The following is a 17554-nucleotide window of genomic DNA, read 5'->3' as shown; positions in this document are numbered from 1 at the left end:
TGCTTCTGATCAGGGTCTTCTCGCACCAGGCGAACAGAAAGGAATAATAATCGCCAAGAAGAAATGTATGGAGGCCTTCAAGAACGCAGCCAGGTTCAAACTTTGCCCGAACTACTTCGAATATAGACATTCCTTCCAACGTGCAAGTAGAAACACAAATACGTCAGGCGTGGTACCAACCATGAAGACATTTGCGATTCCCTCTCAACAACAATTATGTGCTACCTGTCTCGAATGGCCATCAGGACTAAGACCCACTGACGAACTCACTTCAGCAAATGATCCCAACAAAAGTGACAAGAGCAGACAACCAAACCATGATCCAAGAAGCTGTCAACTTACCATGTCTGTTGAACCATCTAAACACACCATTCTCCCCAAAACAATCCAGAAAGCCTTCAGACCTGCTTCTGTTTATCTTCTGCTTAAGAATAACAACATAGTCACCTCAACCAAAATAAAAAAAAAAAGTTTTCATCTTCGCATCAGTCCACACAAAACTCTCAAAGTAAAACAAAATTACAAACCACACAGCCACAGAACACGTCTCCAGAATCATCCGAACACCAAAATCCAAACAACGCAACACCAATTTTATCAACGACACACTGCCATACACACTAAACAACATTAACTCCGGACTCTCTTCACTAGTGATGCAAGGGCTGGGGAAAAAAACGGATGTTTTAAAAAAAACTCGGTTTTTTCAGCTTCGCTTTTTGCCTCGGAAATTTTGGTCTTTTTTTTTTTTCAAAACTGCTTTAAATTGATAAAGCAGACTTTGTTACGTTTCTCTATAACACAAAAACTATTTTAATTAGTGTTTGATACAGATAACAGATAATAATATAAAACCTCGAAAATAAACCATTGATTTTGAAAAGATATTTCAAACAATAATTCTTAACATATTTATTATTAACCCTAAAGGATTAATCAATCCTCTTATATACAAAAGTAAGTATTTAAAAAAAATAGACAAATAACTAGAAAAATTGCATGTAGTATTTTTACCTCAAAATATCCCACACTTTTTTTTAAAGAAAATAAAATTAAAACAACACGAGATAATTTTTTATGATACTCTTAAAGGTTGCACATCAGGAGCTTCGTTTTGGGTGGTTCTGTACATACTTGAAATTTTACAGTTAAGTTTTAACTTTCATATATATTGTAGGCAATATTTTTATTCTGAATTACAAAATACAAAAACAGAAGGAAAAAACTGTTACATGATACACATAATTTATTGTAGCATGTATGTGAGTTCAAACAAATAACACACCGGCAAGGCAATAATATATTTACTGAACAAACAAACAGCACAATATAAGTTTCGACACTGTAGCCTTTGAAACGCAATATACTACTAACATTTGAGGTGGATAATCTCTATGATGTGTCTTTATTTTGTAATACGGGGGTCGTTCCGAAAATAATGCCTCCTATTTCTTCATGGAAACTAATAGAAATACATAAATAACAACAGCACAGCTAAACAGAGCAATATTTCAGCTACAGACTGTCATTTTTCCACATAGTTCCCACCATTCGTTATGCATTTTTGCCAACGATGAACCAGAGCTTGCATGCTGCGCTTGTAAAAATCGGAGCTAGGTGAGGCTAACCACTTCCTTACAGCTTTGACAACAGCTTCCGCGTCTTGAAAATGTTCACCACATTCAGCTTTCTACACAATTCTCTGCTCATTATTTGGCGATCAGCACTGATGAGTTGTTCAAAACGCATTGCGAGGGATGACTGCTGTGCAGGGTCGACCGAGAAGTGGCTTGTCATGAGCACCCTTTCCACCACCTTGAAAATGCTGTACCCATCTCCTCACATTGCTCACGTCTATTGTATCGTCTTCATAAACCTTTACCAAGCGTCGATGGATTTCAATCGGCGAAATTTCTTCAGCAGTGAGAAATTCAATCACATATCGTTGTTTTATACGCACGTCCATATCAGGCTCCATTTTGGAACACTCCTATGCTGGCGCCAACTACCCCAGAACAACAGGACCAGCTGCAAATAAAAGAGGAAGGTTCAAGCACTAGCACTATACCAACGACATCTGGCACGGACATGCAAAGTCAACACAAAAGAATAGGAGGCATTAATCTCGGCACCCTAGTATATTTATGATAAAAATAAAATTAATATATCTTTCCAAGTCCCATACTAACAATTTATTCTGTAAAGTGCTTCTGAAGCCCATGCATAATAATATAGTGAATTTGCAGAGCACCTGTAAATACTGTAATTAACAATTACGAAAATTGTTTGATGAGGCGAGCAAAAAGTAACATCATCTTACGTTTATTTTGCTGTTTCTGCTCATGGTGCAAAGGTGCTACTCTTTGTCCATCTCTTTCGGGGATACTTCTTTGTACGGAACAGAATCAATCCTAGAAACTTATCCACGAAAACAAATATAAGTGTCGACACCAGTAGAAGAACCTTCAGAAATTAGGTAATTAGGTACACAATTAGTTTCTTAAAGTTCAGTTCTAACTTTAAATAAAGAAATTATAATACAAAATATTATTGAGTTCATAATCTTCTCTTTTCCCATGGTATAGCTCTTACACGAAAAATTCACAATTTAAAGATCTAGTTCTAAGTGAAATACAACTATCACTTTCTTTGTCTGTTTCTTCCATACCGGTAATACCTTGTAATAATGTTAGACACTGAAGAAGGACGAGTATGGCTTGCACTGCTTGAAGACTTTCCAAGATGTTTCAATTTACATGTTATGGCTACTATTTTCTCCACGTTTTCAGTGCGTAGACGATTTTGCACCTTAGTGTCGATGTTCCTAAAGGTTGACCAAACACGTTCGCAAGAGACAGAGCTGCAATGTACACTTAGCAGACGAGATGGGTTAGTTTGTACATAATCCCTGCCACCATGTTGCTGGTTCGGACCTCCAAGCTGAAGACCAGATGGCATCCCTTGTCCAGATTCCCGAGTGTGTTCGTTATTCAGCAAGATTAGCCAGAATTGTGCCTTCAAGACCCAAGATGTTTAGACTGTTTACTTATGAAGTCAAATGCCAGTACAATGTCATCATCACTAAGGTGATTGCCCTGAAAATGGGGATAAAAGATTCGCTGCAAGATGGACAGGTTTGCAAGCAAACCCCTTTCTTTCTTCTATTGTCCCTTTTACTTATTTCACCCTTTGTCTTGACAAAAGGGAAGTTACAAGAAGTAACAATAGCTTTTCTTGAATATCATGAAATATTTTGGGTACATCCGAAAGTGTCTCCTTCGAGTTTAGTGATGCCTGTTGCAATATGACGAAGAATTTCGAGAATGGTTCGAATTCTTAACCAAAACACATTATCATCCAGAATGTGACCTCTGATTTCTTTCTCAATATTCAATCCTTAGTGAATGACAATTTCTTGCAACGTTGTCTTATTACTTAAGAGACTTTTAAACATAAGCACGACACCACCCCAACGCAATTTTAAATTGCTTATTATCCAGTTGAAATGGACTTCAATTTTGCCTTATATATGGATATCCATTCGTGAAATTATTATTTGATTATTTAAAATGATTTATTAATGCGTAAAGCAAATGTCAGGTGCTTCGGATCTGCAAAATCGGTAAAGTCACTATAATGCACTGACTGTTCCTTCAGCTTGTTTAGAATCGGGAAAGTATCGAATTTTCTGTTCATAGACCATATGTGTAATAGATTGTTCATCTAAGCGTGTGGTTTCAAGGACCTAGAATATATAACCACCATCACGGGTTACCTAGTCCTGAAGGTTTCTGAATTTTTAACAAGAGGAATTCAACATAGCATTACGAAACTATCCCTTATTTTTTTTTAAAAAAAAGAAAAAAATACGAAATATATTTAAGTCAAGCATAACTGCACGATAAATGAATGAATTGTTAGTTTTTGCGCTTCTATCAGGAAGTCCGAGATTCAATCCCGCATGCTACCATTCTGACTTTTTCTTAATTCCATCTGTGAATGTAGAAATAATGCATGTACTGTGAGTCCTGGCCAAAGTACCGGCAGTGACGGATTTGCGAAGGGGATTAGGGTGGGGGGTGTCTTTGGGACTGAAGCCTGTTTCCTGAAATTACGGAATCTCTAAAACAAATTAAATATTAGTTATGCCTTTACTCATAAACTTCAAGCTCCCCTCAAATAAAAATTAGGAATTTTTAGAAAAAACTAAACATTAATAAGAAAAATCCCTCCCAAAATACTTTTCTAAATCTGCCACTGATTATCAGTTTTGAATGGTCTTAAAGGTTTTATCCGGAAGATTACTGCTGAATATACACACGAAACGAAATATTAGTTATGTCTCCTGTTCTCATAAACTTCAAGCTCCTCCCAAATAAAAAATAAGGATTAAAAAAAAAAACATGAATCAAAGTTCAGAGAAATTTCTCCCTAAATACTTTTCTAAATCCGCTACTGATTATTTGTATAAAATGGTAATCACAGTTGTATACGGAAGATTATTGCTTAATCATTGCACAGCTACAGTATAACAGAAATGTGGAAGTACTCTGACGGATATATTGAAAAATGTAAGTTTAATATGCTGGAAGCTTGAGTACTAAGATCTAGGAAATGAAACATGGATGACTAAAAATGCAATGATCTAGAAAAGAAAAAAGTCGGTAACTCAGAAGTTTTTTTTTTTTAAGTTAAATAGTCTTTTAAAATTGCAGTCGAATACTACGTACTTTATGTTTACTTTAATTCATAAAACATCCATTATGATGTGAATTCCAGAGTGAAATACGGCATTTAGGTCATAAAATCTTACTTAAGTATAGAGTATTCTGTAAGAAAGCAATTTTGATGGAAAAATCATGAAAATGAAAAAAGCCAAAATTTCCGTTTTTTAAACGGCTTTTTATGTGAAAAAACCATCGATTCAAAAAAGCCTCTTTTTTGCATCTATACTCTTCACAAACACACACTTCTCCAACAACGGTGTTCCGCAACAAAGAAGAACATTTAGAACACACACATCCAAATTGCACATCTATAAACAACATATAAACCTTGCTTCAACAAAGCAATTTAAAGAAAAGCGACGAATTAACTTCATATCGCCAAGAAATAACGAAATCCCACGATAAGCTTTCACAATCAGCCAACGTGATATATCGTAAGACAAACATGAGCTAGAACCAAACTGTCTCCACTTAAACAGAACAAACACAACCAGTATCGCCGAACTACTCGTATAGAAGGTATACCTACTTCTATTTCAAAAAACTAAAAGACAGTCAAACAAAATCTACACTGACTTCACAGCAAAGCAGCAAAAGGTAGACGACCCTTCATTTTCACCCATAGAGGATAAATCAACCTTGATCCGTCGCGCTCACCTCAGCGTCAATCTGCTCTGGGATTGACTTTGTCTATCTTCTCCCACTCTGGTCGACTGCTTTGGGTTGTGAGTTCTCCTTAACTAACTAAAATCAGGTGTGGTCGGCTCCACAGGTCATGGAGTATTCCCATACAAATTAACCTACTCTTGTCGGCTGCTTCGGGACGTGAAGTATTCCTAGCAAATTAACCCACACTGGTCGGCTGCACTGGTCCGTGGAGTACATCTACCTTCTTGGCTGCATTGGGCCGAGAACATCTTCTCCATCTGCATTGGGCTGGAGCTTCCAATCTAATTAACCTGCACTGGTCGGCTGCACTGGGTTGTGCAGCCTGCCCACAAAAATCTCTCCAAAATCGTACCTGAGAAGCTAGAAGACAGAATGAGGACGCCGCTCCTTTTGTTAAATGTTACTGTACTTAGTGTTTTCCATAAGAAGAGAAGTTCGATCCACAGTTCCATCGGTCTGTGGAAGAGAAGTTATTGAGGGATATTTGGGAATCAGTGTTGATTCAATTACTCTAAATAACGTTAACTTTCCCAAATTTTCCTCAATACCTTCCCTTCCAAAGATACCACTGCCACATGTTGTATACCGCTCGAAAAGCCATTACATCACCTTTCAAGTTCGCTATGACTCACCTCTGTAGACAGGATGAGCAATACGCAACATAAAGTCAAAATTGGTTCACAACTTGTAGCTCTCAAGCTGTTGAGATTAGGACCTATGTTCATATCAACTATTTTGTTTAGAATCACTCATACTACCATTTTACAAAATATGGCCCCTTCCTCCTGGGACACACACACTATATATATATATATATATACAGGGTGTTTCAGATAAAACGTCCAGTGCTTATAAATCCAAAACGGCTGAGAATAAAAAGATGAAACAAAAACTGAGATAGGAAAACGTCATAGGGCGCATCACATAATGCTTTTTGGTGACCCCCAGGGCCCTCCTTTAAGGGGGCCCAGTTGCCAACGTCAAATTTCCAAATAGGAACATGTATTGAATCATACCTCATTCAATAGTACTTGAAAAACGAAACAACTTTTGTAGGAAACAATTTTCGATTTGGACCACCGTTTTCAAAATGGCCGCAAAAAGTGGGTCCTATATCAGATAAAACGTCCAGTGTTATAAATCCGAAATGGCTGAGAATAAAAAGATGAAACAAAAACTGAGATAGGAAAAGGTCATACGGCGCATCACATGGTATTGTCGTGGTGACCCATAGGGCTCTCCTTCAAGGGAGCTCAGGGGCCAACTTCAAATTTTCAAATGGAAACATGTATTGAATCATACCTCATTCAATAGTCCTTGAAATACGAAACAACTTTTGTAGGAAACAATTTTCGATTTGGGCCACCGTTTTCAAAATGGCCGCAAAAAGTCCTGTATCAGTTTGAAGTTGGCACCTGGGCCCCCTTCATGGAGTTTCCTGAGGGTCACCACAACACCACCACTTGATATACTTTATCATCGTTTCTATCTCAGTTTTTGTTTCATCTCTCTATTCTCAGCCGTTTTTAATTTTGGCCTATAAGTACTGGACGTTTTATCTGATACAGGACCCACTTTTTGCGGCCATTTTGAAAACGGTGGCCCAAATCGAAAATTGTTTCCTACAAAAGTTGTTTCGTTTTTCAAGTACTATTGAATGAGGTATGATTCAATACATGTTCCTATTTGGAAATTTGAAGTTGGCCCCTGGGCCCCCTTGAAGGAGGGCCCTGTGGGTCACCACAACAACACCATGTGATGCGCCCTATGATATTTTCCTATTTCGGTTTTTGTTTCATCTTTTTATTCTCAGACGTTTCGGATTTATAAGCACTGGACGTTTTATCTGAAACACCCTGTATATATATATATATATATATATATATATATATATATATATATATATATATATATATATATATATATATATATATATATATATATATATATATATATATATATATATATATATATATATATATATATACCTGGAGTGAAACTATGAACTCCTGTACGCTAACAAATGTTTAGACTATATAGTCATTCACTAACCTTACAATGCGAAAAGCATCAATGACTGCAATGATTTTTTCCAAACACCTCTTGCACCAGTCATCAGTAGGATTATAATACCTATAAACATTGTGAAAAGAATAATTCACAAGTTAGCGTAGTATTAATCATGCAAGTCAAGTTTTATAATCTATCGTTTGTAAGTTTAGCTAATAGTAATTTGCTAAGAGAAGTTAAAAACACATAACATTGAAAAAAAAAACATCTTTTACAATTAGTATTATCATAATCACTATGATCCTAATTATTCAGCTATCATTGGTATCTTATATGCTCCAAATTGAAAATGCTCTGTAGGTTTTAGAGAATCTCTTCGTTTAGATTGATTGATTACTGGATGTTTAATCATTGGCTGAGCCTTCTCTTGTACTATAGTTGCACCGCCCTATGAATCGTTCTCGAATTATGTAGCACTACCGTCTAGAACAGAAGACAGCGCGCTTGCTGTTGGCTGATGTCATTGAAAGCACTCGGCTGTTGCCACGTTACGCCAATAAACAAAAACCCGTACAGCTTGGGATGTTCAGGGGCAGTGTTGAATTCAGACATTTTCAACCGGGGGGAATGTGCACTTCTCGGGGGGAGTGTTGTTTTTTTGTATTTTTTCAAGAAAGCAGCATATTTAACAATTCCATTCACATCTACATTTTACCTAACATTGAGTGTAATTGCTGATAAATATTCAATGTGAGATTATAATTAAAAAAAAACAATCGTTTGATTTCATCTAAAACATTAAATAATGACTGGCAAAAATATTTTAGACTAAATTTTAACTGCTATTTACAGTAGCTATTTTTGTTATTATTTCCTATACTCAGTAGTTACTGTTAGTTACTAATGTAGAAGTTTTTGAAAATATTTAAATTAACTCAAATATTTTTTTGTCCTAAAACAAACATACATAGGAATATCTTAACAAAAAGTTATCATTCTTTCTCACACTTCTGATTCTAAATCAAGCATATTAGCCTTGGTTTCTTTACTGCATACACATCAATAGTTTAGTTTATGAAATCTTCAGTAGATTAGTGCCGTGTCATGGAAAATCAGCGCTTAAAGCGAGAGTATACGACGGCACCCCCATACATATGAGTGAGGTCGACAGACCAGTCGCGAAATGTGAGAAAATTTTAAAAAGTAAATCCTGCTCTTCCTTGATTTTGAGCACTTTTTATTACTTTTTTCCTTTCGTTTTATATATGTGCACATGCCCACATGTGTACATGTGTTTAATTCCTCTCTTTTTCTTTCCTTCTTTTCCTTTACCCTCCCGAATTTTGCGTCCCTTACTTCGGCGCCCGGGGCCGTCGCCCCGCTTGCCCCTCCCCTATGGCACGGCAGTGAGCAGAATCTTCGTAGCGATCTTTCACTTATATACTACTATTATATTGATAAATTCTATATAAATCTCTAACCCAGGAGGGATAACTGTTCCTCCCTGATCCCTCTGAATCTCACCCTTATTTTTAGTTAAAGAAAGATGTGTTTACCTTAACAATCGTCAAACACATTTACGTCTGTTACTTCCGATGCGGGAAATGGGATTTAGGCGCTTTATTTCAAATAATGCAAGAACTGTACATTTTCAAGAACTGAAGTCTGCTGACATCAGAGATCATATGGAATGATCGAAAGATCTTCCCTATCTTTCCTTTCCTATCTCAGTATGTGCTAGTGCTACATACTAATATATAATATAGGACGAGAGTCGACTAAAATACAAACCTTTCTTCAATAGTTAACAATTTTATGTATTGCCAAACTCGGTCATAGCGTTAAGAAATACAGGTTTTATTGACTATTTGGTATCCTATCTTAGATGTTACATATTTAATATTTATATAGAATGGGTCTGCGTCATTTATATGTATATTGAGAGATCGGATTTCGTCTGCACGTGCACGGAAAGAAAAGCAAATAATTGGGTGAAGTAATTTCTACATTTTGTGACTGAAATTTTGGGAGTTTCTCCGGGGGGGGGGGGGGGGAATAAATTTTCTTCGGGGGGAGATCCCCCGAGCTACCCCCTGAATTCATCCCTGTTCAGGGGTACGCTCAGAATTGCAACACATCATTTAACTCACGTAGTCTTAGGTCAGCAAGGGTAAACAAGTGGGTTGGGCTAGGCTGAAAGTAACATTGGGGGAAGCATAGTTATCTGTTTTAATATACTGGTAGTTCATCTTCAACTGTATTTTCTTCATTTCCTATTTTTGTTTCTACTATGAATTCTATCAGTTCTCTCAGTACAAATTTGTTCTCAGATTTTCTTTGTCTCTTCCACTTTTTAATTCTATGAATATTTTAATGTAACACGCTATATTTTCGTACTTCTATCAAGTTAGGCGTGTTAGAGCGGTTGTCGTTAATTAGAAGGAAGCAGAAGTTGATGCAGCTGCTATAGTATCTCAAACTTTCTGATTTGGAAGGGGTATAGATTCGGTCGGGGGCGTATAGGGCGTATAAACTGGTAGGATGCGTCTTGTCGAACAGCAGTGTACGTGTCTACACCTTGGGGTGGTCGGGAGGGCAGTGCTATAGAGCATGTGTGTGCTTAATTTGAATTTTGACAGGCAAATTAACTATCAAAATACAAATTATATCTTATTTATAACTTTATATTATTAATATTATATCATTTAAATCAATCAGTTAAAATCTTTGTTAATTTTTAATTTAATCAATTACATTTTAATGGAGTTAATTTTTCATTTATAGCGGTTTCCAAAAATTGGTAACAATTAAGAAATAAATTATTATTATTATTATTTGGGAATAATTACGGACACAATGTGTTACAAAATACTTGCACATTTCTTAATATAGAATGTTAGTTGTTAGAATAGATTCTGTGCAAACAAATCATGATGGATATGGGATTCTAGGAATCTGTTTGTTCTCCCTTGATGGAACCTTGAAATATGTTAACGTGTAGTTCAAGACTTATTTGGGTCACGATTGGAAACGGAAACTCTTATGCGGAATATGGAAGTATCGTACAGTCACTCACATAAGTATCTGGACCCCTGACTGTTATAATTCCATTACTTGGGATCTAGGTCATTTGCAGTTGTGAGAACACCTAGACAGATTCAACCCAACTTACACGTTACTTTTCTCGACACTGACAGCAGTTGGTAGCACTGAGTCAAGTCTTTATGCAAGTAAAATTGTGAGTAGATGACGCACGAAACATTTCTCTATTCTCAGATGAATCTCTCTGGTTCAGAGCGTGTTGTCCAAGGAACATCATATGTTAATCTCATATGTTAATCTCAATATTGCTGTGTATGTGATGTATTATTTCATTATACAGTATGGCGCTAAATGCTTTGTACAAAAGCAGAGGAGTGATTCCTGAGAGTAAAACAAACAAAAAAGTTCCTATAAACATAGGACGAAAACCTCATCGTTTACGTGTTATAGGCTGCCGAAAGTATGAAGAAATGAATTCTAAAGCTCCATAGCTCCAAAACTATGGGATCTACTGTAGTCGGGTCAAGACTTCACTTAGGAACTAGTATGTGCTCTATCCAAAAATACATGCTTTAGAACCTAAGGTACTCACGCAACAATTTTTATGGAGGTAGTTGGAGAGTACTTTATATCATAGGCCAGTAGTCAAATTCCCTCTATAAAATTGTTGTGGAAGCACCTCAGGATTCTGAAACACGCATTTTTGGATAGGGCACATACTAGTTCCTAAGTGAAATCTTGACCCGACTACGGTAGGTCCCATAGTTTTGGAACTATAGACCTTTAGAATTCATTTTTTTTTTATGTTTTCGGCAGCCTATAACACGTAAACGATGGAGTTTTCGCCCTATGTTTATTGAAACTTTCTTGTTTGTTTTACTATCAGGAATCACTCCTCTGTTTTTGTACAACGAATTTAGTGCCATACTGTATGCTGTATATTCAAAGAAATAAAAACACTGATCATACATGAATCAGAAAATGCTTGAAAGTAGACGAAAATATCAACTCTAGAACAACTGCTGGAACTAAGTTTGTAAATCACTGTCTCTATTGACAGACCTTCTAGAATTCTTATTCCAACATCTTGCTTGTCACACTGAGTATGTATTGAAATTGAAATACTTGAAAAAGTTTCAGCCTGGTCGCGATTCGAACCCGAGTCTACGAACAGAAGTTCAATACGCTCACCACTCACCTACCACGTCACTTAACCATCCACTCAATCTAATAACTAGTTAAAATCGTTTCGTGGAAAAATATAAACAAGACACTGATGCTTGTGTGAGTGTCTTAATCTAGATTACCTTGTTTAACTCAAAAACAAGTTATATAGACGTTCCTCAATTAGGAAATTATCACGAAACATTCTTTACGTTGAAGCTACGTAATCGGTTTCTAAAATGGTCCCGATTTACATTACATTTCTTCTTTACCGTAACTTCTAATTTCCAAAGAAGAATGACGACATAAATTATTTTCACATTCTTTGAATTGTATCAACACGTGTAGAAATAGACAGTGCTATGTTTATGTTCCATAACTACTAGTTTATTTTCTTATATTCATATGAGGAATTTGTGGCAAATTGAGCCGGTGGCACTAGCGGAGTGATCTCGGGCGTTCGGCTTCTGATCATGGGGCGCAATCCACTAGGGGTTCGAATTCCTCTGAAGAGCAAGGTCGGAATTGTAACTATTCTCAGTATTTCTGTGTTCGTGTCCCTGTAGTGTTTGGAATACAACGAAAGGATATGAGCTGCCAGTGGCGAATAATAGTACCGTTGGTGCGATTTGTTTAAAAAAATTGTGAAAGCTCCCATTGCAGCTACCTGGGTTCAAATCCGGTCGTGGCAATGATTAATTTTTCTGTATGGGAAGCTACTGTTTATTAAATTGGTATTGTAATTATGTTATTCCTTTATTATTATTATTATTATTATTATTATTATTATTATTATTATTATTATTATTATTATTAGTAGTAGTAGTAGTAGTAGTAGTAGTAAAATGAAGGGGAAAAAGTAACATAGTCGAAGGTATTCATAGGAACAGAAAATACTGTATATACAGTATGTCAGATGTTTCTTAGGTTTACACATGAATGCAATAATATTATTACGTTTATCGATTTACAGATAGAATTATCATTTTATGACAACAAGAAATATAATATAAATATTTGCTAACTAATAACAGTAATGCGTTTTGTTTCGCCCTTCTTCTAGGTAGAAAGATGAGGTGACATCTTAAATAGGATCATTCTTGTGACTAGAGTTTTAAGTTCGATTACTATTTGTAATTTGTGCACAGCTAGGAACAATTCCTTGGAATTCATTTTTGGCCCATACTACAACAGTAAGAACTATTAAGCCCTTATAGGTTCATCAATTCTTGTCTAAACACGTTACGTTACCAGACAGTTACGAATGAAGTTGATACGGATGACGTAATTTTGTGTTGTTGACATTTCACTGTGAAGGAAGTCGTCTCAACTCTTAGACCCAGAAAATTTGAATATTTTTCACGTTAGTATACATCAGAAGTATCAATATTGCAAATTATAAAAATTCCCTTAATTGCCACATCGGGAATCGAACCCGCGACCCCAACATTATGAAACTAACGCTTAAGCCACTACTCTAAAATATCACTGTTTTAGGAGAAGGAAAAAATTGGATGTGCAGTGAGTGCAGTAATTACACACTTTTACGATTTCAGTGTAATAATGCTGAAACTTTCTGATTTTAGTCCTGATAAAATAGTAAAGTATTATGCAGAAAGAATAGTCCAGAGAAGTCAACTTTAAATTGACAACTCATATATACGGAGGCGCTGCCGTATGCTCTTGCTTCGGGCCCTGATTTTTCACGGCACAGTATTGGACAGATACTCATATTGATTGGAATCTGGTATTTCAGGGCACTGGATATTTTAGTTAAAGTTAAAATGAACCTTCCTCAGTACCTTGTTTCCTATTTTTCCGTGTTTTACTCACTTTTAGTTTTTTCCAGTAACTCTTGAGGAACAGGGACAAAAACAGAAACATTGAGGACAGTAAAAATCACAAACACTATTCGCGCGTTCTTCCTTTGCCTGAAGTAAAACAATAAAATATGGTGAACATGAAATTTTTGGTCTTCCATCTATCTTTTCTCAAATCCAGAGTTGGAGTGGGTCAGTGGGTCAAATGGATCGAGCTTTCTGAGTGGGTCAGAGGGTCGTGGGTCAACAGCATATGACTCACTGCGACCCACCAGTCACCGTGATTCATCACCTATTATGACCTTCTCTGACCCACCGACCCATTCTGCTCACTGCATTATAGACAGCATCTTCTGAACAGCATATTTTTCACCCTCGATCCTAGCCATAGAAATTAAAAACACGTTTCTGATTGGTTGCAGCTTGCGATTGTCATAACCTTCTGGTGTATGTATTGTATATTATAGTAACAGAAGAAAATTGTCACTTTGTTGGAATTGAAGAAGAAAATTGAAGAAGCAGTTGATGTTAAATTTATATCATGGCAGTCAAGGTGGAACTAAACGAGCCCTGCGGGGCTTCTAATCCGTTCCTACTACTACTACTACTACTACTCTTACTACTACTACTACTACTTATACTGTGGATTCGTATAGCAAAACTGCACACGTAACGTAATCATTTTTGAGTATTATTTTCATCTTCTTTTAATGAAAAAAGTGTTTTTAAAATTTTAAAAATAAAATATAAAAATAAGAAACTCTTCTTGGCCCGGGTTTGAACCCGCACCAAAAGCAATTATAATTACTAACCCAGCGCGCTAGTACGTTCGGTCTCGAAGACCGAAAGTTACAGACAATTGATTTTTGCTTTATTTATGCTACGAGGCGAGAAACGGATAACTTCAGCTTACCAGAACTGCGTATTTAGCTCCTATGAATAGGGTCTAGAGTGATTTAAAAATATGCTTCTGAACACTGGTCAATTTGTTTACGTTTCACTTTCAAGTCCTCCATTTTCCTTTTTCATTTGCTTCTGTTTACTTACCTGAGATGAGTATCTGTAAGTGAAAAAAGAACTTTAGGCATTTTTTGATATTGATATTTGTAATTGTAATAATAGCAACAGGACGTATACTACTACTTTCGAGACAATCAACCTGTGAGTTTTACAGTAACTAGCTACTGGAAAAAATACATTTTTGAATCACTGTAATATATAGATTATTGTGTAAAAAATTGAATATAACTATGTGTGCCTAATCATCACGGCCAAATTGTAGTCAAATAAAATGACTTTTGGTATATAGTTAAGCCTTAATCCAAACTGTGATGTTATCATATTGCGTTTATTATGATAATGTCCTAAGGGATAGTGGGGATTCAAATATTTACGGAAAAAATTGAGTATCTCACTAGCCGTTAAACTTACGGAGCTGAAATTCCGTATATTAACTCCATTGAAAATGAACAGAACGTCTCGTAGCATTTTTAACATTTTCTTTTATGGGGAAGGGTACACTTTCTATATTTGATAAATATATAGTTGGTTAGTTTGTAAAAATAATCGAAAACGATAGATATTAGTTGAGAAACAAATTGAGAAAGAAGAAATACAGCCGGTTCGATTCCCGGAGGAAGCTCATCTGGTTCGGATTCACGTTAATCCTTAGGTCCACATTTAATATAGCCTCGCTGCTTAAAGGAACGTTAACCTCAAAATCAACTCAAGAAAAAATAGCGCTTCGCATCATATATCCATATATGCTTCCCATGCGCTTTATAATAATTGCTGAAGTTCGTTTATTATATGGATCTCTTGGAGCAGAGGGTAATCAACCCCACACGGTTGTGAGAAAACTAGACATAAAATTTGTAATGTACGCTTCTGTATATTGGTCTACTTACTTTGATTTGGGACTTTTAAATTTCATCCGTTTTTCCGCTGAAATGTATCGATAATTCTACAACGAAGTAATTAGACCATGATAATTTAATTGAAATTCATCGTAATTTTGCTAATGGCAAACATTTTATCATTTTATATCGTAAAGGTCAGATCCATCGTTATCCTAACAGAGCGGTGCTTGAGCGATTGACCGTAGAAATTCAAACTCCGATTAGTTAGAATTTCACAACCTGGTTTTATTACAAGTATAAACTCTTTAGTCGGTAGAGAAGAGGCCGTGGATCATGACGATGTGTTTTGGTGGGTCATGGTGGGTGGTGAGTCAGAGTGGGTTACGGTAGGTGCTGGGTCATGGCTCAGAGTAGGTCACGGTGGGTGCTGAGTCACTGTGTCATGGGTCAAGTTTTCACTGACCCACGTCATCTCTGGTCAAATATGTAAAACCAAACCAAACAAAGAACAACATTAATACACAAAACACTCAACATCTTAGCTATTCATGACATAACTATTGCATGATCCGAATAACTCTAGTATATCGAAAATCATCATTTGTCCTATTTTACCGAAATACGTCATGACTTTTCCGACAACCTGATATTTTAAATGTTTTCAATACGCAGAGTTCATTAATATCATAACTTATTCACTTACTCTCTTATGATCATCAAAACCTTTAGGGTACTTCCCGTAGATATAGAAAGGTGAAATGCAGTATCCAGGCTTAGTGTAGCGTGCAAGTAAACAAATAAAAAGCAATAAGATAATATGTCTCATCCCAAACCCCCTACAATGGAGTGTGTTGATTATTCAACAGAAATCCAATCAGGAAATTCATAACATATAACATATGTAGCCAAGTCTCGACTTTGCAATAATAATAATAATAATAAAGAATAACACAATTACAAAATCAATTACGTAAACAATACCTTCCAATTAAGAAAAAATGATTGCCACTGTGGGATTCGAACCCGTGTCTCTGCCATACGAGTTACATAATTTGCCAATCTACCACAATTCATCATACAAAGATAAAACAATAAACTAGTTACGGAAAATAAAAATAGAACTTTCTTTTTCTACACGTGTTGATGCAATTTAAAGAATGCGAAAATAATGTCTGCCACTTGCATTTTCTCGGATTACAAGAATTTCAGATATCCTTTGATCTTATTGGCCAAAGGACATCAATAGGACATATATCATAGGATGCAGATAGGACATCAAGAGTCATGACCTACATATAGCGGAAAGTAAATCGGCCCTCGTAGCCGAGCGGGTTAGCGCAACGGCCTAGTACTGAAAATCGTTTTTGGCGCGGGTTCAAAAACGGCCCAAGGATATTCTTTTTACTTTTTTAAATTTTCATAACACCTTTTTCATTAAAATATTATTGAAAAGAATACTCAAAAATTATTTACCGATTATTTTTTTTAATTTTCGTAACTTTTTTCATTTAAATAAGATTGTAGTTTTACTATATAGATCCATAGTAAAAGTAGTAAAAGTAGTAGTAGTAGTAGTAGTAACAGTAATAGTAGGAATAATAATAATAATAATAATAATAATAATAATAATAATAGTTTTAGTAGTAGTAGTAGTAGTAGAAACGGCTTAGAAGCCCCGCAAGGGGTTTGTTAGGTTCTGTTCTCTTACCCAAATTTTTCTGTACAATCTACATGACCAACTTCAAACAGCTGGCTAGGGTAGCGAACGAATACTGAAACTCTTGAGATCGGCGTAAATGCTGCCGACTTTTCTGCTTTGGAAATTAGAAGTTACAATGAGGAAGAATAGTAGTAATGTAAAACGGGAGCAGCTAAAAACGATGAGATAGCCTCAACTTGAAGAACCTTTCGTAGTATTTTCCTCATTGACAAAGGCCTATATAACTTGATTTCGAGTTAAACAAAGAAATCTCGAGTAAGTTATTGTGACACTCAAAGGAACGTCTTTTTTTTACGAGCATTAGTATTTTGTATAGTTTTACATGCAACGATTTTAACTAACTAATAGTTTAGATAAAAGGTGAAGTGACGCAGTAGGTAAGTGGTTAGCATATTGAACTTCTATTCGGCGGACCCAGGTTCGAATCCCGGCCAGGTTGGAACTTTTTCAAATGTTTCAATTTCATTTCAATACATTCTCAGTGTGACAAGACAGATCTTCTCTCCTCCAGAAAGAAAAGATGTTGGAATGAAGCGAATTGGA

The 17554-nt window shown here is 36.0% G+C and overlaps 1 protein-coding gene across 2 annotated transcripts in view; it reads right to left on the bottom strand.

The window, feature by feature from the left end:
* LOC145664705 (uncharacterized) overlaps positions 1–17554 on the bottom strand; it is a 121780-nt gene that overhangs the window by 13791 nt on the left and 90435 nt on the right. For both annotated transcript variants that reach the window (XM_081731570.1, XM_081731571.1), the window contains exon 3: positions 7449–7529. In XM_081731570.1, the coding sequence (XP_081587696.1) occupies positions 7449–7529 (81 nt within the window). The remainder of the gene's footprint in view (positions 1–7448; positions 7530–17554) is intronic.

The sequence above is a fragment of the Thermobia domestica genome, chromosome 11, assembly GCF_964235325.1.
Source record: "Thermobia domestica chromosome 11, izTheDome1.hap1.1, whole genome shotgun sequence".
Taxonomy (NCBI): domain Eukaryota; kingdom Metazoa; phylum Arthropoda; class Insecta; order Zygentoma; family Lepismatidae; genus Thermobia; species Thermobia domestica.
The sequence above is the reverse complement of the archived record's forward strand: the minus strand, read 5'-3'. Positions and strand labels throughout refer to the sequence as shown.